Genomic DNA, 18249 nt, shown 5'->3' with positions numbered 1-18249 from the left:
AGAGGAACCATGTGCTCTTTGAGTGTGTCCTTCCAGGCTCAGACATACTGCAGGACGGCTCTCCATATGAAGTGTTCTTGTGTCAGATTGATGCTCGTTGTCTTCCTCTGTTATCTTTTATCCTGAAGTGCTCGTGATCATCTGAAGTTTATTTAAATGCAGCTCTCATTGTCTTCTATATATTTATGTTCTGGGACAACAATGTGAAGTTTTGGGATGCAGCCATCGAACAATCTGTTCTTTGTATTTCATCAAAGCAGCATATTCTTATAAAATGTTGGTAAAGGGAAGAAAAAGGGCCTTTAAACATTTAGAATACGCGCAGAGGACACCAGTAGGGAGCTGTCTTTATTCACTCACGTCCTGCAGTTGACGGGCTGGTAGTTAAAGGATGTTTTGCTGCTTGTACTTCATCTCAGAAGTAAATATTGTGTTTTTACTTCACTGGAGATCACAGTGTTACAGGTCATGGTGCATTACTGAAGATAAAACTAGCCAAGAGTATTCTAACAGTAAAAAAGAGTAGCTCTTCACAGTGTGGTATCAGTACTTCTACTGCACTACACATTCTGAGTGCTTCCTCCAGCTCTGTTGTGTGAGTAAACTGTGTGTGTGTGTGTGTGTGTGTGTGTGTGTGTGTGATAAACTAGTCCCGCAGGAATGTGTGTGTAACTCCACACAGCAGCTCGTCCCTCTGTGTTGTGTTTCTTCGTATTTAGCTGCAGTTGAACGTGCAGGCGGCGGGGCGTTTTCCGTGTTGTAACATTATCTTTGGCTTGAGAGCATGAAATCAGAACAACAATAGAAAGCAGGGGAGCCGAGGAGGAGCGAGGTGGCGTTGGAATAGTGATGGGTTGTTCGTGAACGAGTCGGAGCTTTGAACTTACTCCTTACGTGAACATATTTCTTCTCTCTTTTTGTAAATTAAAACGAAGCATGATAAAATATGAATCATAAAACACATTATATTAAATAGCATCCAGAAATGCAGCTCTTGGGCAGTAACTTTCATGGTCAAAATGTTTAGGTTTTTTTTTTTTTATACATTTAAACTGATGAGGAAAAATACATAACAAATACAATATGTACTACAATATAATAACAAATTAAATACACAACAAATACAATATGTAATACAATATAATAACAAATTAAATACACAACAAATACAATATGTAATACAGTATAATAACAAATTAACAAATTAAAAACATAACGAATTAAAAGCATTTTTGAGCAGAGCAAAATATATTTAGTTTCATGTTAAACCATAAAGATTGAATGTAATGTGTGTGTGTGTGTGTGTGTGTGTGTGTGTGTATGTGTGTAGGGTTGTGAAATTATGTATCAACCATAATATGTACTGATATTTTTTATCACACTACCAGAGTAATTATTCTTGACACATCCCACTTTTCAATAATCAAAATGTCTGGATAGTTCAACGGATCAAAAACGAAGGATGGAGCAATTTTTTTCTTGCTGCAAATAAGAATCAATCATAACACATATATAATAATTTATCATGTTTTTTATTCCAAACATTATTAATAGTTACGGTTGTCTTGAAAGAGTTAGTATAGTTGTATAAAATAATTTAAGTGCACACACCAAAAGTAGGTTTTAAAAATGGAAAATTTGACTGAATTATAAAAACCAGACCCGAAAGAGTCGGTTCTTTTAGGTGAGTGCAGCCAAATGAATCGATTCCTGGAAAGAGCCGTAATTCCCATCACTACGGTGGAGGAGGAGGGGGGCAGGAGGAGGAGGGGGAGCAGCAGCAGCTTCCTCACAGCGGAAGGAGACGACGGATCTCCTGCAGGACAATGTGAGACACTGAGAGTTGATCCAACGCAGTTAGCCGCAGCCAGGATGGACTTGGGGATAATTTAACGCGTTTCGTAGCTCAATCACAAGCTGAATATTGTTGGAAATATAAAATTTAGTTCTGCAGAGGAAGCGGCCGCAGCGATGGGAGTCTTGCGCTGAGCGGAGCGCGGCGGCAGGCCAAGAAACGGGAGAAAGATGGGTGTCGTGCTGCGGAGCCTGTTGTTGTGTAGTTTTTGTTTGCTCATACGAGGTGAGTTTCACTTAAATTAATTATTTTTGCGCCTCGTTTCGTTCACATGTCATCTTTCGATGTATAAAAGTGTAGTTAAGAGTTGTTATAGGCAGCTTTAAAGGGTGATTTTCGCTGTTGTGTCCGGGCCAGGGCCCTCATTCCCGGGGTAGATTTCTCCCGAGCGGAGCTAACGTTGCATCCGAGAGGCATTCACGTGTTCCTCGGATGCTCGGAGTTCAGATATAAGGAATTCGTTCTTCCGATTACGTTTTGTTCAGGTGGAAACGGCATGAAGTCCACTAAGAAAATGTGTTATAATTCTATCTCAGAGCGAACTTGTGTTACTGTACGTAAACTACAACTCATTGTTACACCATAATACCATGTTAGACTCTGATATGATATATATCAAATGATATTCAGTGAGTGAATTAATATGACGTTTGTTGACCATCAAGCATATATTTACTTTGGTCCACTATGTTTCTTCGTGACATGACGTAAAGTCTGCCAAATCATAGAGTAGGAAAACCAACGTTTTCTGTGACTTTAAAAGTTGTTCCAACTCCAGGGAGCCTTCACCTGATATTTCCCAGTCAGAAACTCATATTTACGATTATTCCGAAAGCACGTGAATGCAGGGTTAGCCAGGCTGCTATGCGTGCGGTGCCTCTCCGCCTGTTTGCTGCTGGAGCAGAGGAGAAAGAAACCACAAACAGCCTGTGTTTAGCTGGAAAAATACCCCACATATCATCTCCACCCCGGGCACTCCATATTTTCAGAGTAGATTTATTATTTTAACTTAGTTTTAAGCGGCTGTTAGCTCTCTAACTTCTGATTTAGTAACTTAAACAAGCTCACTGGAAACGTTAGATTCAGCGAATAGCAGCAGTTAGCACAACAAATGCTACATTAGCAAGTCATTCAGCTAGCTAGCTGGTCACCGACGGACTGTAGCTGGAGAAAACTAACACCAACAGCTTAAATAATCTTAATGCTATTTCTTACTCGTTTAATCACCACATAAATCTAGTTCCCAGTTCGACCAGTTTATATGTAACATGTTATTGTGTTATGCTAACCAGCTGCTAGCTAACGGGGGGTCATTGCTGCACAGAAGCAGACTTACAAACTTGGTTTAACCAGGAATTCTAGTTATTATTATATTAGAAGTATTAAAGAAAGAAAAATAGACACAGACAGGACAGACATTTTCACTTAGTTTTAAACCACAATAAGTTTAAATGTTATATTCATATTAAAAACGAATAGAAAGATTAAAATCAAAGCAACACTCAGTTTCCTGTCATACTGGAGGAGAACTGATCTGTGACTGTAAATCTAAATCTTCTTTAATTTATTTATTTAGGGCTATAAGTAACATTTCAGATACCGACGATATTAAAACCACTGATTTAACACTAAACTCTCATATCTGACCTGTTGAATCAAAGTTTGTTTCACATGTTTCTTGTAAAGTGCATTGATTTACATCCTGATTTTTCTTTAATACAATAGTTTATAGTAAAAAACTATGAAAAAGTAACACAATAATTTTCCAGGTGTAAAGATGGATGTCTTCAAACAGCTTCTTTTTGTGTAATTGAGATAATCAGTGTACTACACTGTAAGGCTGCAAAGAGAAGCTGGAACATCAAATGTTTGACACTGTTGCTTAGAAACGGACATAAAACATTAATAAATTATGTGCATAGTTGTTCTGTTTTCATAATAATCATTGCAGCTTTAATTACGTTAAAATAACTCACAGAGGGCAGAAATATAAACTACAGGCAAACACACATAATGAATAAACGATAAACTGTTTTTATCTTGAGACTCAAAAGTCTTTATTTTGTGTTCAGCTTGAACCATCCAATAATCTATAATCAGTTCATGTGTTGGTTTTATTTGATGATATTAAAGCTCAGCGTTTGACTTCACTGTGATATAAACTGCAACGTGTGAATATTCAGCAGACATTAGTAACTGATCATCAAAACAGTTTCTGATAAACTTTCTGATTGATTGAATATTTAACTGAGAAAGAAACGTGAGTTTTAGCGGCACTGAAACGTCCTGGTGTGTCCATCGGCAGAGCTCAGGTGGTGCAGCTTCGTGTGTCGGAGGTTTTCATGTAGTAAATATTTGCAGAAGGAAATTCCCCCTGAGTGAGGTGAGAACAGGCGGGCGGTGGGAGCGGCAGGGGTCTCTCTGACCTCGTCTCTGGGCCTGGATGTGTCGGGTTGTGGGTTCGGCTGAGAGCCAGGATCCAGCAGAGAGGAAGTCCAGAGCCCGTCTGCTGCTCGGCTCCTCAGCAGCTCCGCGACATGTCAAGTTAACACACGAGCACAGAGTTTATTTAGGAGGGTTCAGGTCTGTCGCAGGGAGAAAAAGACAGCATGAATCTGCAGGTTATTAATATTAATCTGCCGTCTGAACTCTTTAAAAGCTTTATGAGTTTTTACTCTTTTTTTCAAACTCAACTTTTCACCGAAAATGAGCAAAAAGTCCCAAAATAATGTTTAAAAAGCCTCGAGAGGCTGAGCTGGTGGTTGTGTCCGCTCCTCACAGAGTCGCAGCTTTATGTTTTAACACAGTTAGAGGGGTTATTAAATGTTATATTTGAGCACATTTTAATGAAGCTTGAAACAGTTTAAATGGTGTCTTTTTGTGTTTTTAATGGTTTTTAGCAGTTAAACTGTGTTGGTGCCTTTTAAACACAGTGTGCTGCATTTTACAGCATTCTAATGACGACACGTTTGCACGTTCAGCACACGTCTGATGGTGAATTTTCTTTTTGAATTTTATAAAAAACTTATGAGAATGAAGTTATTATTTTAAAAGTGTCTAGTTTAGTGATTGAAAGCAGTTTTAGTTGTTTGTGTGTTTCTAACAGTTTGAATCGTATTGTTTGTTTTGAGCAGTTTAAGAACACTGACTGTTAAAATGGTTTCATGGTGTTTCCTGCATGTTTTATCATTCTGGTTTGTGGCTGTACTCTGTGTACTTTGTGTACTTTGTGTACTTTGTGTATTCAGTGTGTTCAGAGTGAGAGGGTTACTGTGTGTGTTTTAAACACACATTAATGCTGTGTGTTTGCGTGTGTTCCAGGCGTGCCGCTGCTGCTGTATGCGAACCGGCGGGACCTTCGGCTGGTGGATGCGGCGCACGAGAAGGCCAACGCCACGGTGGTGGTGGGGGGGCTGGAGGACGCAGCTGCCGTGGACTACGTCTACTCACAGGGCCTCATCTACTGGAGCGACGTGAGCGAGGAGGCCATCAAACGCACCGTCTTCAACCAATCAGGGGCCAGCGCCATCCAGACGGTGGTCCCGGGTCTGGCGTCTCCGGACGGCCTGGCCTGCGATTGGTTAGGGAGTAAACTTTACTGGACGGACTCGGAGACCAATCGGATCGAGGTGTCCGAGCTGGACGGCTCCCTGAGGAAGGTTCTGTTCTGGCAGGAGCTGGACCAGCCGAGGGCCATCGCTCTGGATCCAGAGAGAGGGTGAGTCTGAGTCTGACTGCTTCAGAGCGGACGGCTTCTGGTCCGCCTGTGATCTGTGTGAGACACCGCTGGTCCTGATGGGCTGGTCTCTGAGGAGTTAAGCGTCTGTTTGAACGAATCTTTTGCTCTGAATCTTTAAATCCAACCGAGTCACCGAGTCGTTCGTGTCGGTGACTGAAGTAAAAACGTTGTGTTTTGAGCATTTTCTCACTGCGGTACAGAAACAACATGTAATGGACTAGAACAGGCGAGGCTGTGGGTCATGCTCGGTGCTTGATTTGGGTGATTTCGATATTGATAGATAGGTACTTTATTGATCCTGAGGGACGTCCAGGCGTCCAGCAGCTCGTAAGATCACTGACAGGAGAAAGAGAAGAGACATGAACTGTTAGAAACACAAATATATCCACTGCAGCATGCAGCGGCGACTGTGTGGAAACAGAGCAGATGTAGACGTGATGAGCAGAGTTCGTGCAAGCATGCACATGTGCAGAGTGGATGTTAGAGTGAATGCTTTCAGTCACTCGTCGGGTGACTCAGACTGGTAGTGGTTGCTTCCCCCTGCCATCACCCAGAGGAGCTGTACCGTCTCATGACCGGGGGACAGAAGAGTTCCTGAGTGTGTCTGTGGAGCAGCACTGTGGAGCAGGACCGGGTCAGCAGGACCGGGTCAGCAGTCTGCCGCTGAGCGCTCCTCTGCCTGGTGAACGTGCTGTGCAGAGGGCCGTGGGCGTGGTCCAGGATAGATCACAGTTTATCCTTCTCTCTGCCACGGTCACCAGGGAGTCCAGCTCTGTGCCCACTACAGAGCCCGCCCTCCTCACCAGGCTGTCCAGCCTTTATGCTAAGCTAACTGGCTGCTGACTGTAGCTTCATGTTAAACATGCAGACATGAGGTCAGAATCCGTGTGAACACCTGATTCTCTGCAGACGTCAGGTTTACAGCAGCGATTCAGATCGTTCTCATGCTCCTCCACAGATTCTCTCTTGTGTCACGGTGTCTCCACGTTGTTTCAGTGCGTCTCTCTGGATGTTCTTATTGATGAACTGACTGCAGGAGAAAACGATCATGTGAGGAGGTTGAAGTGAAACCAGCTGTAAGTTTAAGAGAAGAGTTAAATCAGAGAAAGCGTGTTCGGCCTGTCAGGGTGTTAGCTTAATGCTCCCTGAGACTGTGACTCCTGCACAAGAGGAGGAGGTGGAGGTCCTCCTGCTTTGTCTGCAGCTCCTCCTGGATCAGATCTGGTGTCAGTGAGGTTCTCCTCTTGCCGTCCGAGTCCTCCAGAGACAGAACAACAGCGTCAGTGTGTGAGGACGAGCGGCTGCTGTCGGCAGCTCAGGAATGTTTGTATCAGAGCGACTCTGACGGCTCCGATCACATCAGCACGTCCTCACAGACACCGACTGCAGCAGCTCCACACTTTCCATCAGTCAAGCAGTCGATGCGCTGAACTCATTTACTGTGGATTATTGGAAGAAGTCTGCTTTGACTCTGGTTCAGTCTGTGGGAACGAGTCCAGTGTCATCGTCTGAGGCCAGGTGTTTCTGTGAGACGTGTTCATGTGCAGACGAACTCAAGAAAGTGTGTGTTAGTGTGTGTGTGTGTTAGTGTGTGTGTTAGTGTGTGTTTAAAGTTGGATCTGATCACCAGGAGGTGAACCTGAATGTGCAGGTTCTGTTTTAGGTCGTAGTCTGGTTTCGTCCAAAGCCGTGGAGTTGCAGCGAGCTGTGGCTGCCTGCAGGAACACACAGACAGATAACCTGCATGTGAGCCTCCACTCTGCAGGCGGAGGATCAACAATGCAGCTTGTGGACAAGGACGTGTCTCCTCTCCTCTCCATGCTCCCTCCTCTCCTCTCCTCATCATGCTCCCTCCTCTCCTCTCATCTCCTCTCCATGCTCCCTCCTCTCCTCTCCTCTGCTCTCCTCTCCTCTCCTCTCCTCATCATGCTCCCTCCTCTCCATGCTCTCTCCTCTCCTCTCCTCTCCTCTCCTCTCCATGCTCCCTCCTCTCCTCTCCTCTCCTCTCCTCTCCTCTCCTCTCCTCTCCTCTCCATGCTCTCTCCTCTCCTCTCCTCATCATGCTCCCTCCTCTCCTCTCCTCTCCTCTCCTCTCCATGCTCTCTCCTCTCCTCTCCTCATCATGCTCCCTCCTCTCCTCTCCTCTCCTCTCCTCATCATGCTCCCTCCTCTCCTCTCCTCTCCTCTCCTCTCCTCTCCTCATCATGCTCCCTCCTCTCCTCTCCTCTCCTCTCCATGCTCCCTCCTCTCCTCTCCTCTGCTCTCCTCTGCTCTCCTCTGCTCTCCTCTCCTCTCCATGCTCCCTCCTCTGCTCTCCTCTCCTCATCATGCTCCCTCCTCTCCTCTCCTCTCCTCATCATGCTCCCTCCTCTCCTCTCCTCTCCTCTGCTCTCCTCTCCATGCTCCCTCCTCTGCTCTCCTCTCCTCTGCTCTCCTCTCCTCTGCTCTCCTCTGCTCTCCTCTCCTCATCATGCTCCCTCCTCTCCTCCTCTCCTCCTCTCCTCCTCCTCCCTCCCCCTCCCTGTCTGGGCTCCACAGAGTCCTGGGATCAGGCTGATGATCCATTAGGACCCAGATAAAAGCGCTCTGTAATGTATTCATTAGTTTTATTTAAATCGCCGTCGTCGTCTTTCTTCCTCTCCTCTCTTGGGTTTCTATTCGTGGAAACTCTTCCTCCTGCGTGTTTGATCGGCTCGGCGTCGGAGATAAAAGTCAGAGGAGCCGCTCGCTGACACGCGGGGACGGCGTCTCTGCGGTGACTCGCTGTGATCGCTCGCTGGTTGTTGTCGCTTTTGATTGTGTCTCACAGACACGACAGAAACAGGTCAGCAGCTCCAGGAGGTGTGACCTTCACTTTCACCTGCAGCTCACCTGAGCATGTAGAGCACAGCCAGGTGTTCTTACTGACACATACTGTGACGGAGTTTCCTTATCTGTACTGATTGGACGATTACGGGACCAGGAAGTGATTAAAGAGTTAAGCTGCGTTTCTGAAGCTGTCCCCAGAGGGTGGAGGCTCCAGAGCGCAGGCTCTGAATAAAGTCCCCGCTCAGAGGATCGTACCTGCTGACAGGTGTGCTGATTTTATAAATCATAGGTGAGACGTCTGAGTTCTCGTGTCACGTGTCCTTGTTGGTCTAAAAGCCTTGAATATCTTGATTGACATAATCAAGGAAGTGAATGAATCCGTTCAGCTGTGGACATGATGATGAAGGATACCAGGACCAGTTCCTGCTGCTGCAGGTGGAAACGCTGCTTTACTGTCACTTTAACAACCCTCTGCAATAACAGTTGAGTTGATTTTTAATGAGCAGTTAGATGTTTTATTTTGTTATGTGCTTTTATTTTGAAGGGTCTGTGCTGGAAGTCCAGCATCCTCTGGGGGCGGGGCCATCATGTGTCCAGCTCTCATTGGTTAACAGATCAGGGTTCAGGGCTCTTAAAGAGTTTCTAAATAAAGTGAATTATCTTAATAACGAACTTTATTTTTCATCAAAGGAAAATGAAACAGAAAAGTCTCGTCGATCAGAGACTCAGACCTCTGCGCCAATCGATCGATTGTTCTGCTCCAGGTTAGATCAATAACACCATCAGGTTCAGGGTCCCCACATGCACGATGACATCACCAGAACGGTCCAATGGGTGACCTCCCAGTCCGTCCATGTGACCTCATGCTCCCTCCTCTGTCCCAGTGAGACAGCAGCCTGACGCTCTCTCTGATCTCCACCTGTGTGTAATGTACCTGATCCGTGCGTAGCTTCTCACCTGGCTGCAGAGAGCACACCTGTGCTGCTCAGAGGGCTCACAGTTTATGTCAGAACTTGACTTGTCTTCTCCGTGTGGTTTGTTGGCGCCCTCGGGGTTAACAAAGTTTGCTCTGTGTGAGACGTGAGGCAGAAATAAAACAGGTGAACTGAACTTCAGGTGTTCAGACATAAATCACCCGGAGCTGCTCCTGTGATGTGTGAACGTGACGTGTTGAACGCAGCTTTGATTTACGCTCCTGTACACAACCACACGTCCTCAACACTGAGTAGCATTAGCATTAGCATGCTACACGCTGAGGCTCCTTCACTGAGGCAGGCAGAGGCCTGCAGACTGTTGTCGTTGTTGTTGTTTGTGTGTGTTTGACAAAGACTCGTTGGAGGAGCAGGAGGAGCAGGAGGAGCAGGAGGAGGAGGAGGAGCAGGAGGAGGCTGCGTATGTTTCATTCATGTGTTGAGTCTGCAGAGACGAGAGGACGTCTGTCACTCACTGTACAGCCTCACTGTAACCCTCCTGAGTGCTCGCTCTGCGCCTGCTGGTGCTCCTCGTGTTCAGCCTCGTCTGACTTCAGATCTCAAAGCTCTGTGACATCACTCGGAGTCGTGCGGCTGAAATCCACATCAGAGGAAAACAGCATTCATGTTGTTTCTTCTTTGTTGTTTAAACTGTGAAGAGAAGTGAAACAGGAGACGTAGCTGCTGTGTAGCATCAGCTCTGCTCGGTGGTGGGGGAGGAGCCATGACTGAATGTGACCGCTCAGCTGAAGTCTCATTTCCACCCAAATTAAATCAGAACCAGAACTTTTTTATGACTTTTCAGGAGACTGAAAGGTTCCTTCAGCAGATCAGACCAGTGACATGAAGAGTCTTTATTCACTCAGCAGCAGCTTTGACATTTAAAGAGACCGCTCAGCATGAGGGACACTGTGTCCAGCCCCTGCCTCTGTCCTCGGTGTGAATGCTTCCACTTCCTGGTCTTCTTTCTTTCTTCCCTAACTCACCTGTTGGGCTGAAGAATGACCAAAGCTAAAATATATTTGTTCACGGCTTCAGATTTTTCAGAAAAGGTGGCTGACAAAAAGAAATGCTGCGACCAATCAGAAATGTTCCGCTCTGCAAGCCCCACCCCCAAATTCCTTGTACTTTGGAGAGTAATTCCCCTCGAGCGGGGAACTTAAAGAACGTTTTTGTCGCTGCAGTAAAAAGTTGCTCCAAAGGTTCCTGGTCCGTGTGGACAGGAGCTAGCATGGTTAGCGTGCTAAAGGCTACAGTATAGGCTACAGATGAAACTAGTTCGTATGACATGAATTGAGGCTTTAATCCCTTCCTACCTCCAGACAGCTGACCAATCACAGCGTGAGGAGGATGTGATGTCAGAGTTGGTTTCTGTCTCGTTTGTTCTGAGCTGAAGCTTTTATTTGTACGTGTCAGACTCCGGCAGGTTGTAAGAAAGACAGCGTCACTTACAGCACGTTTTATAACGTGCAGGAGTCCGTGCTCTTCTTCTGATGGAGTTTCCAGTGAGGTGGAGTCTGCAGGCTGTGAGTGTGAAGGTTTGTGTGAGCTCTGCTGTCGGTCACGATGAAGACACGTCATCATGACGATCTTTATCAGCTCTTATTACCTCTTATTGTCATAAATGTTCCTTTCTGTTCATTCTTAATGGACAGTTTAAAGACGTTAAAAACACGTGTATGCTGGTGACAGCTCACGGCCAGTACTGAGTCTGTTTGAACACATGAGGAAGGATTTAGCTGAGTGGCAGGGTGCTCTGATAATAAGAAATAACTGAACACCATCCATGTTAACAGATGAGCACAATCGGCCCTTTAAGTTTTAGTTCCCGTCTTCAGCTTGAGTCTGACGTGTGACTCGGCCTGTGTGACTTTAAAGCGGTCACACAGAGCAGATCTGCGAGTTAGAATCAGTGAGTTTGTTCCTGTTTCAGTCGGGATCAGCCGGCCGAGCTGCACACTCTGAGGAGAAACTGGTTCCACAAATCCACGCTGGAACGCAGAGCTGGACTCGGTTCAACGTGGATGATTAATGCATCAGGTAGCAAACACAAAGAGCTCTTGTGGTGAGGGGACCGTGTGTGTGTGTGTGTGTGCTCCACATTTCACTGCACACACACACACACACACACACACACTCCCCTCCTGTTGCTGCGCGGCCTCACACACCTGAACGTCTGCAGCTCCTCCATCTGTACAGTCGAACTTTTTAAACTCATGTGAAGTGTCAGGTTGTAGTTTTAGAGTCGTTCTGTGCAGGCTCGTCGATGCTAACGGCTCGTCGATGCTAACGGCTCGTCGATGCTAACAGCTCGTCCGTTAGCTAAACTTTGCTTTGTTAGCAGTGAAACTAAAGCAGCTGCTGTGTCGAGCTGCTGGGCAGATCTCAGTTGGAGCTTTGGTCTGTGACGAGAGCGTACCTTACATCCGACACGTTCGACAGTTTACTCCCATGAAACGGATGTGATTCAGCCTTCAGCCTATAAAAGCTGCTGCCAAGACATCCTGTCAGACCTGTTCTATATGTATAGTATGTAAATACACATATTGTATTGGCATCCGAGGAAAGGTTGTAATCCTTCCAGGGAACGTAGCATTAGCATCCAACTGTTTGCATCTAATCGACAGTAGGTGTGTTCATCCTGCAGCAGTGAAACAGGCTGTAATGGCTGCAACATAATCCTTGATGGGTCAAAGGTCATCCACTAAAAGTTGTTTCCACTGACAGGCTCAGATTGTTCTAAGTGTGTGACAACATGACAGAAAGGATCCCTACAGAGATAGACCTTTTTGTTACAGAGGAAGATGATTGTTTTAACCACACACAGACGTTACATGCTCTCTGCACACACACCAGACTCCATTCAGAAAAACACTGATTTAAGCTCTCAGCACAGGAGCTGCTGCTCTGCTGCTGCCTGGATCTGATCTCTTCTTTGTGTTATTTCTGAATCTTGTCAGCTCTTAACGTGAGGCACAGACAGACTGGCTGTCACATTAAGACTTTTACTGTCTCGTTGTTTTCGGTGGGAAAAGTCTGCAGAGGTCGGCTGTTAGTCTGAGCAGGAGGGAGCGAACGGAGCCGGACAAAAGCCTGATCCTCAGAGGGGGCTGAGGGGGGCTCCTGTCCAAAATGAGCCCCTTAATGAGTCCAATTACTCGCCTTTTAAAACCTTTATGATGTCATGAAGAGGCTGCTGCAGTCTGTATCTGCATGTTACACAACCTGAGAGGGAACAACGAGGACACACGGAGCTGAGTGAGGAGGATGCTTTAGATTCCCTGTGAATTTCTTTTCTATAACTCCATCAGGTCCGTTTAGTAGCTGCATCTACTTCCTGTCTCCTTATTAATGCACTGTTTCTTTATGTTCTTGTTGAATCAATTTCTTTTTATAAAAGTCTTAGTTATCTTTATTCTGCACCAAAACACCAGAACTCGTCTGTGTGGACCGATGAGATTGATTCTGATGAGAAATGATTCATTGAATAACAGACAGCTGACTGGCTCATCTTGTTGCTACCTAAACAGTAGTTTGTACATCCTGTGCAGGACGGAGCCGCTGACAGCATCACACACACACACACACACACACACACACACACACACACACACACACAGTGTCATGATAAAGGTTACCTTGTATTTATCACTTGATCTGTTTCAGTCAGTGTGTGTGGTGGTCCCTGCTCCGTAAGGGTTCAGAGGTCAGACCCTGATGTGATGGGGGAGGGGAGGGGTCTGGATGCAGATGAGTGCTGCTGGTGGGGGGGGGGGGGGGGGGGGGGCGTCCAGCTGTGATGGTAATTACAGAAACAAAGAGGAGAACGAGCTGCACAGCAGGAACCCCCCCCCCCCCCCACACACACACACACACACACACACCCGCCCCCATACAAACACCAAACGGAGGAGGAGGAGGAGGAGGCATATATAATACTGTGTGTGTGTGTGTGTGTGTGTGTGTGTGTGTGTGTGTGTGTGTGTGTGTGTGTGTGTGTGTGTGTGTGCGTGCTCTCTCAGGTACATGTACTGGACGGACTGGGGCGAGGTCCCAAAGATCGAGCGTGCGGGGATGGACGGGACGAACCGCTCGATGATCATCGACAGGGACATCTACTGGCCCAACGGGCTGACGCTCGACTACAGCCAGCAGAAACTGTACTGGGCCGACGCCAAACACAACTTCATCCACCGCTGCAGCCTGGACGGCTCCTCCAGGTACTCACACACAACCTGAGCCAGAACAATGTCAGCTCCTCCACAGATCACTGTAGAATGTCTCCCTCTGATGAAGAGAAGAACGCTTGCACTGTGGGACAGACTAACTGATGTCCTCTGTGGTTTCAGGGAGGTGGTGGTGAAGGGGGAGCTGCCTCACCCGTTCGCCCTCACCCTGTACGAGGACACGCTGTTCTGGACCGACTGGAACACTCACTCCATCCACTCGTGCAGGAAGCAGACGGGAGCCGAGCAACGCATCGTCCACTCCGACATCTTCTCCCCGATGGACATCCACGTCTTCAGCGCCAAGAGACAGAACAGCTGTGAGTCAAACGTCCTCAAACTGTCACTGAGGGATAAAGTGAAGACGTACGATCAGGGTCATGTGACCAGCCGGGGTGTTTTAGGTTTAATGACACATGAAGGACTACACGATCGACCAGAAGTGATCGTTTCTTCACACACGTTAAGGGGCACCATATGAAGCAGCATTTATTCATCTTATTAACAGATTCTAAAGTTAGTAAAAAATGAGACCCTTTAATCATCCTGAGAACATTGCATGTCTTCACCTCCCCTCTAGCTCACGTTAGCTTAAAAAGGGGCTAAGCTAACGGCAACATTTGTCCAACGCAAAGCATGAAAAGTTTTATGGCCGACTCTGGGGGGGAAAGGTAGGGTTAACATCTGCATTCATGTAAGGACCTTAATTGTGATGTGTTAGCTAGCATTAGCTTGCATGTCAGCTACAGGATGCTAACTGCAGTTCACTTAATGACCACCGGTGTCACTACAAACACTGATCTGAAAACTCCTCATAGCACCTTTAAGTTGCTTGGAGCGGTTTGACAGCCAACAGTGGAGACAGAAGAAGAGATGTGACATCACACAGGTCTCACGTCAGAGTCACTGAGAGGACGGAAACTAACCACCTGATCACCTGATCACCTGATCACCTGACCAGGCCAGGAAGTATAGGAACACATGTTAATGTCCCTGACACTCTGTTGGCCTGACGACGAGCCTGAACTGGAGTAACCTTCCCGTTAACGTGTCGTTGTGGTGGACTTTGTTAACTCTGAGGAGAAGGCTGCTGATGTTCTTAATGTTTCTTATGTCAACACATCTCATGTTCTCAAACCCACAGCGAGCGTTTCCAAACCCGAGTCCTGATCTCCATCGCTGGTCTGCGCTCTGTTGACAAAGAGAAAAAATATTTGGTTTAAAATAACAAAGATTTATTGTTTTAAAGCCTGTTTCTCAGAATCTGCTCGCGTCTCAAACAATAGCTGAGCTCCTGTGAACTTCAGTAGCTGCATGGAGGAGTGTCTCCTCCTCCTCCTCCTCCTCCTCCTCCTCCATGTTCAGAAAAAGTCCTGTTTTTTCGGCTGGAGTGAGACCTCTGCTCGGTCTCCCTCTGTGCCGCTCCTGCTCCTTCAGGTGTCTGACACGTCCTCAGATGTGTTTCTGTTTTAAACCATCAGTTCTCAGTGTGGTGCAGATGTTTCTGTCGGCTCAGTGACGGAGAAAGTGAAACTGACTCTGAGCTCACGAGGAGGACTGAATCTCACAGGTAGATCACCTGGTTAACATCAGGTCACCTGGTTAACATCAGGTCACCTGGTTAACATCAGATCACCTGGTTAACATCAGGTCACCTGGTTAACACCAGATCACCTGGTTAACATCAGATCACCTGGTTAACATCAGGTCACCTGGTTAACATCAGGTCACCTGGTTAACATCAGGTCACCTGGTTAACATCAGATCACCTGGTTAACATCAGGTCACCTGGTTAACATCAGGTCACCTGGTTATGGTTTGAAGCTTTCCTTTATTCGTCCGGATTCGTGTCTCTAACTTATTTGGACCAGTTTCAAACCTCATCTTGTCACAAACGTGTTCGTTGCAAAACTTTCAGTAAAGTGTTTCCCTCCTGAAACTGAAGCTGCTGTGTTCAAACTGATGATGTAAACGTGTGTGTGTGTGTGTGTGTGTGTGTGCTGTGTGTGTGTGTGTGTGTGTGTGTGTGTGTGTGTGTGTGTGTGTGTGTGTGTGTGTGTGTGTGTGTGTGTGTGTGTGTGTGAGTGTGTGAGTGTGTGTGCTGTGTGTGCTGTGTGTGTGTGTGTGTGTGTGTGTGTGTGTGTGTGCTGTGTGTGTGTGCTGTGTGTGTGTGTGTGTGTGTGTGTGTGTGCTGTGTGTGTGCTGTGTGTATGTGTATGTGTATGTGTGTGTGTGTGTGTGTGTGTGTGTGCTGTGTGTGTGTGTGTGTGTGTGCTGTGTGTGTGTGCTGCGTGTGTGTGTGCGTGTGTGTGTGCGTGTGCTGTGTGTGTGTGTGCGTGTGTGTGTGTGTGTGCTGCGTGTGTGTGTGCGTGTGTGTGCTGTGTGTGCTGTGTGTGTGTGCTGTGTGTGTGTGTGTGTGCTGTGTGTGTGTGTGTGTGTGTTTCAGTGGTGAGCAGCCCGTGCTCGGTGAAGAACGGAGGCTGTTCCCACCTCTGCCTCCTCTCCCCGATGACGCCGTTCTATCAGTGTGCCTGTCCCACCGGAGTCCAGCTGCTGGAGGACGGAAAGACTTGCAGAGACGGTGAGGACACTACTCTTCCTCTTCATCATCATCACGCTGCTGCGTTCTGTCCCTGCACATATGATCTCACATCATCGTTTGTTACAGGGTCAGGAATCTGTGGAACCATGCACGAGCAGCTTTCGTAGCTAGCTAGCCAAACGTTCACGAAAGTCTTTGTTAATGTTAGCTGTAGGGTAAGACATAGTAACTGCTTCCAAACGAAACATCGTCGTGTGCTGATATTCATTTAAACAGTGAAACAGTAACATAACATTTCTGCTCAGTTAGTTAAAGAAGTTAGTTTGATCATCTCACACACCTTACCCGTTCACTTTGCACCAAGTTGAAGTTCAGTTAACTTAAATTAAAACTGAAATAAGTTTCCTGTTTGGCCCTGCAAGGCTTTGGCGGCCACCAAACCTCATTCACTTTTTCCCTGATTTTAAAACATGCGTGCTTTACTCCTCTCCGTCTCCTCCTCCTCGTCTCTGAGCTCTCGGAGCGGCTAAAGGTTGTGTTGGGCTGACCTGCAGTTGCCATGGTAACCCCACTCCATCACCAGCCTGGTTTGCTGTTTGAATGGCAGCCCCCCCCGCTCCTCCCTCCCTCCTCTCAGCCTCTTTTATTTACATGTTTTGGTTCAGTACCCCGGCCTGCGGCGCGACGGAGGAGTGAAGGCGGGGAGGCTTTTGTGAGGGACGGGATCACATGTTCCCCCTGCAGACAATGACCCCTTTCACTGCCGGGGTTTAACTCTTTCACCACAGTGTCTCTGTTTTCTGCTTCTTAAACCACAGAGGGGAACGTGGTCGCAGTGACCTGAGAGGGACGCACTGTATTGTTCGCCTGCAGTTAGAAAACCTCACAATGTTCCTGCTGAAGTTTGGCTCATTTGTAGCTTTTGTTCACAGAAACCACAGAGACACAGTTTGGTTTCAGCTCCGAGAACAGATGATTAAACGTTTAATCTGAGATATAAATGTGTCCGAGAATAAGTGGAGCTGCAACTGTTTATTAACACGTCCTTCAAGAGGAAACGAATCTGCAGCCTGTTGTGATGAAACGTGATTGATTACTGCGACCTTCAAACAAACACTGCTGAATATGTCGTCTCCAGTTGGAGCACTTAAAGACGTCGTTTTGAACTTGTCCTGTGCGACATGGTCAACTCGGTACTCGTTACATTCTACATATACACCTTCAGCAGGTTACCTGTGCACTATGTTACTTTAAACATTGATTATATGACAGCAGGAGCAGCGACAAACTGCAGCTGTGAACCTGCACAGTAAACTGTTTCAGACTGTTGTGTGTTTGTACTTTAAAGTGAACCATCCCTTTAAATATCTGACCTCTGACCTCTGTGTCCCCCTCCTCAGGTGCGACTCAGATGCTGCTGCTGGCCCGGCGCACCGACCTGCGGCGCATCTCTCTGGACACGCCCGACTTCACGGACATTATCCTGCAGGTGGACGACATCCGGCACGCCATCGCCATCGACTACGACCCGGTGGAGGGATACATCTACTGGACGGACGATGACGTGAAGGCCATCCGCCGCTCGCTGCTCGACGGCAGCGACGCTCAGTTCGTGGTCACGTCGCAGGTGAACCATCCCGACGGCATCGCGGTGGACTGGATCGCCAGGAACCTGTACTGGACGGACACCGGGACGGACCGCATCGAGGTGACCCGGCTCAACGGGACCATGCGCAAGATCCTGATCTCTGAAGACCTGGACGAGCCGCGAGCCATCGTGCTCGACCCCGTGGCCGGGTGAGGGGCACGACTTTTATCTGGATCAGATCAATCAATAACTTCTCTGATTGTGTTTTTAAAAGTTACTTATTGAGTTAAAAAGGGAAAAAAAATCAGCTTACAGTCAAATGTTGAGCTTTTATTTTGACAGGACAGTGAAGCCAAAAGAAACCACTTCCTCAAAGTTCAGAGAATTAAAAACAGATTTTTGTAAACAAAATGATTGAAGACGATTTGGACCTTTGATGAGATATTAAACACACGAACTGTTAGCCATGAGTCAGTTGTTAGCATGTTAGCAGCCTGTTAGCACGTTATTTGTTAAAATG

General features: G+C 46.9%; 1 protein-coding gene across 2 annotated transcripts in view; it reads left to right on the top strand.

The window, feature by feature from the left end:
- The first annotated feature begins 1807 nt into the window (after positions 1-1807).
- The window catches only part of lrp6 (low density lipoprotein receptor-related protein 6), a 30528-nt gene continuing 14086 nt past the window's right edge, over positions 1808-18249 (top strand). For both annotated transcript variants that reach the window (XM_069670847.1, XM_069670846.1), the window contains exons 1-6: positions 1808-2080; positions 5177-5573; positions 13396-13593; positions 13723-13919; positions 16046-16180; positions 17542-17938. In XM_069670847.1, coding sequence (XP_069526948.1) covers positions 2026-2080; positions 5177-5573; positions 13396-13593; positions 13723-13919; positions 16046-16180; positions 17542-17938 — 1379 coding nt within the window. In that variant the 5' untranslated portion in view covers positions 1808-2025. The remainder of the gene's footprint in view (positions 2081-5176; positions 5574-13395; positions 13594-13722; positions 13920-16045; positions 16181-17541; positions 17939-18249) is intronic.

This window comes from Semicossyphus pulcher, unplaced genomic scaffold (genome assembly GCF_022749685.1).
Source record: "Semicossyphus pulcher isolate SPU_LCO1_2020_fin unplaced genomic scaffold, fSemPul1.0.p SCAF_20, whole genome shotgun sequence".
Taxonomy (NCBI): domain Eukaryota; kingdom Metazoa; phylum Chordata; class Actinopteri; order Labriformes; family Labridae; genus Semicossyphus; species Semicossyphus pulcher.
This window is presented reverse-complemented; position numbering and strand designations above follow the sequence as displayed.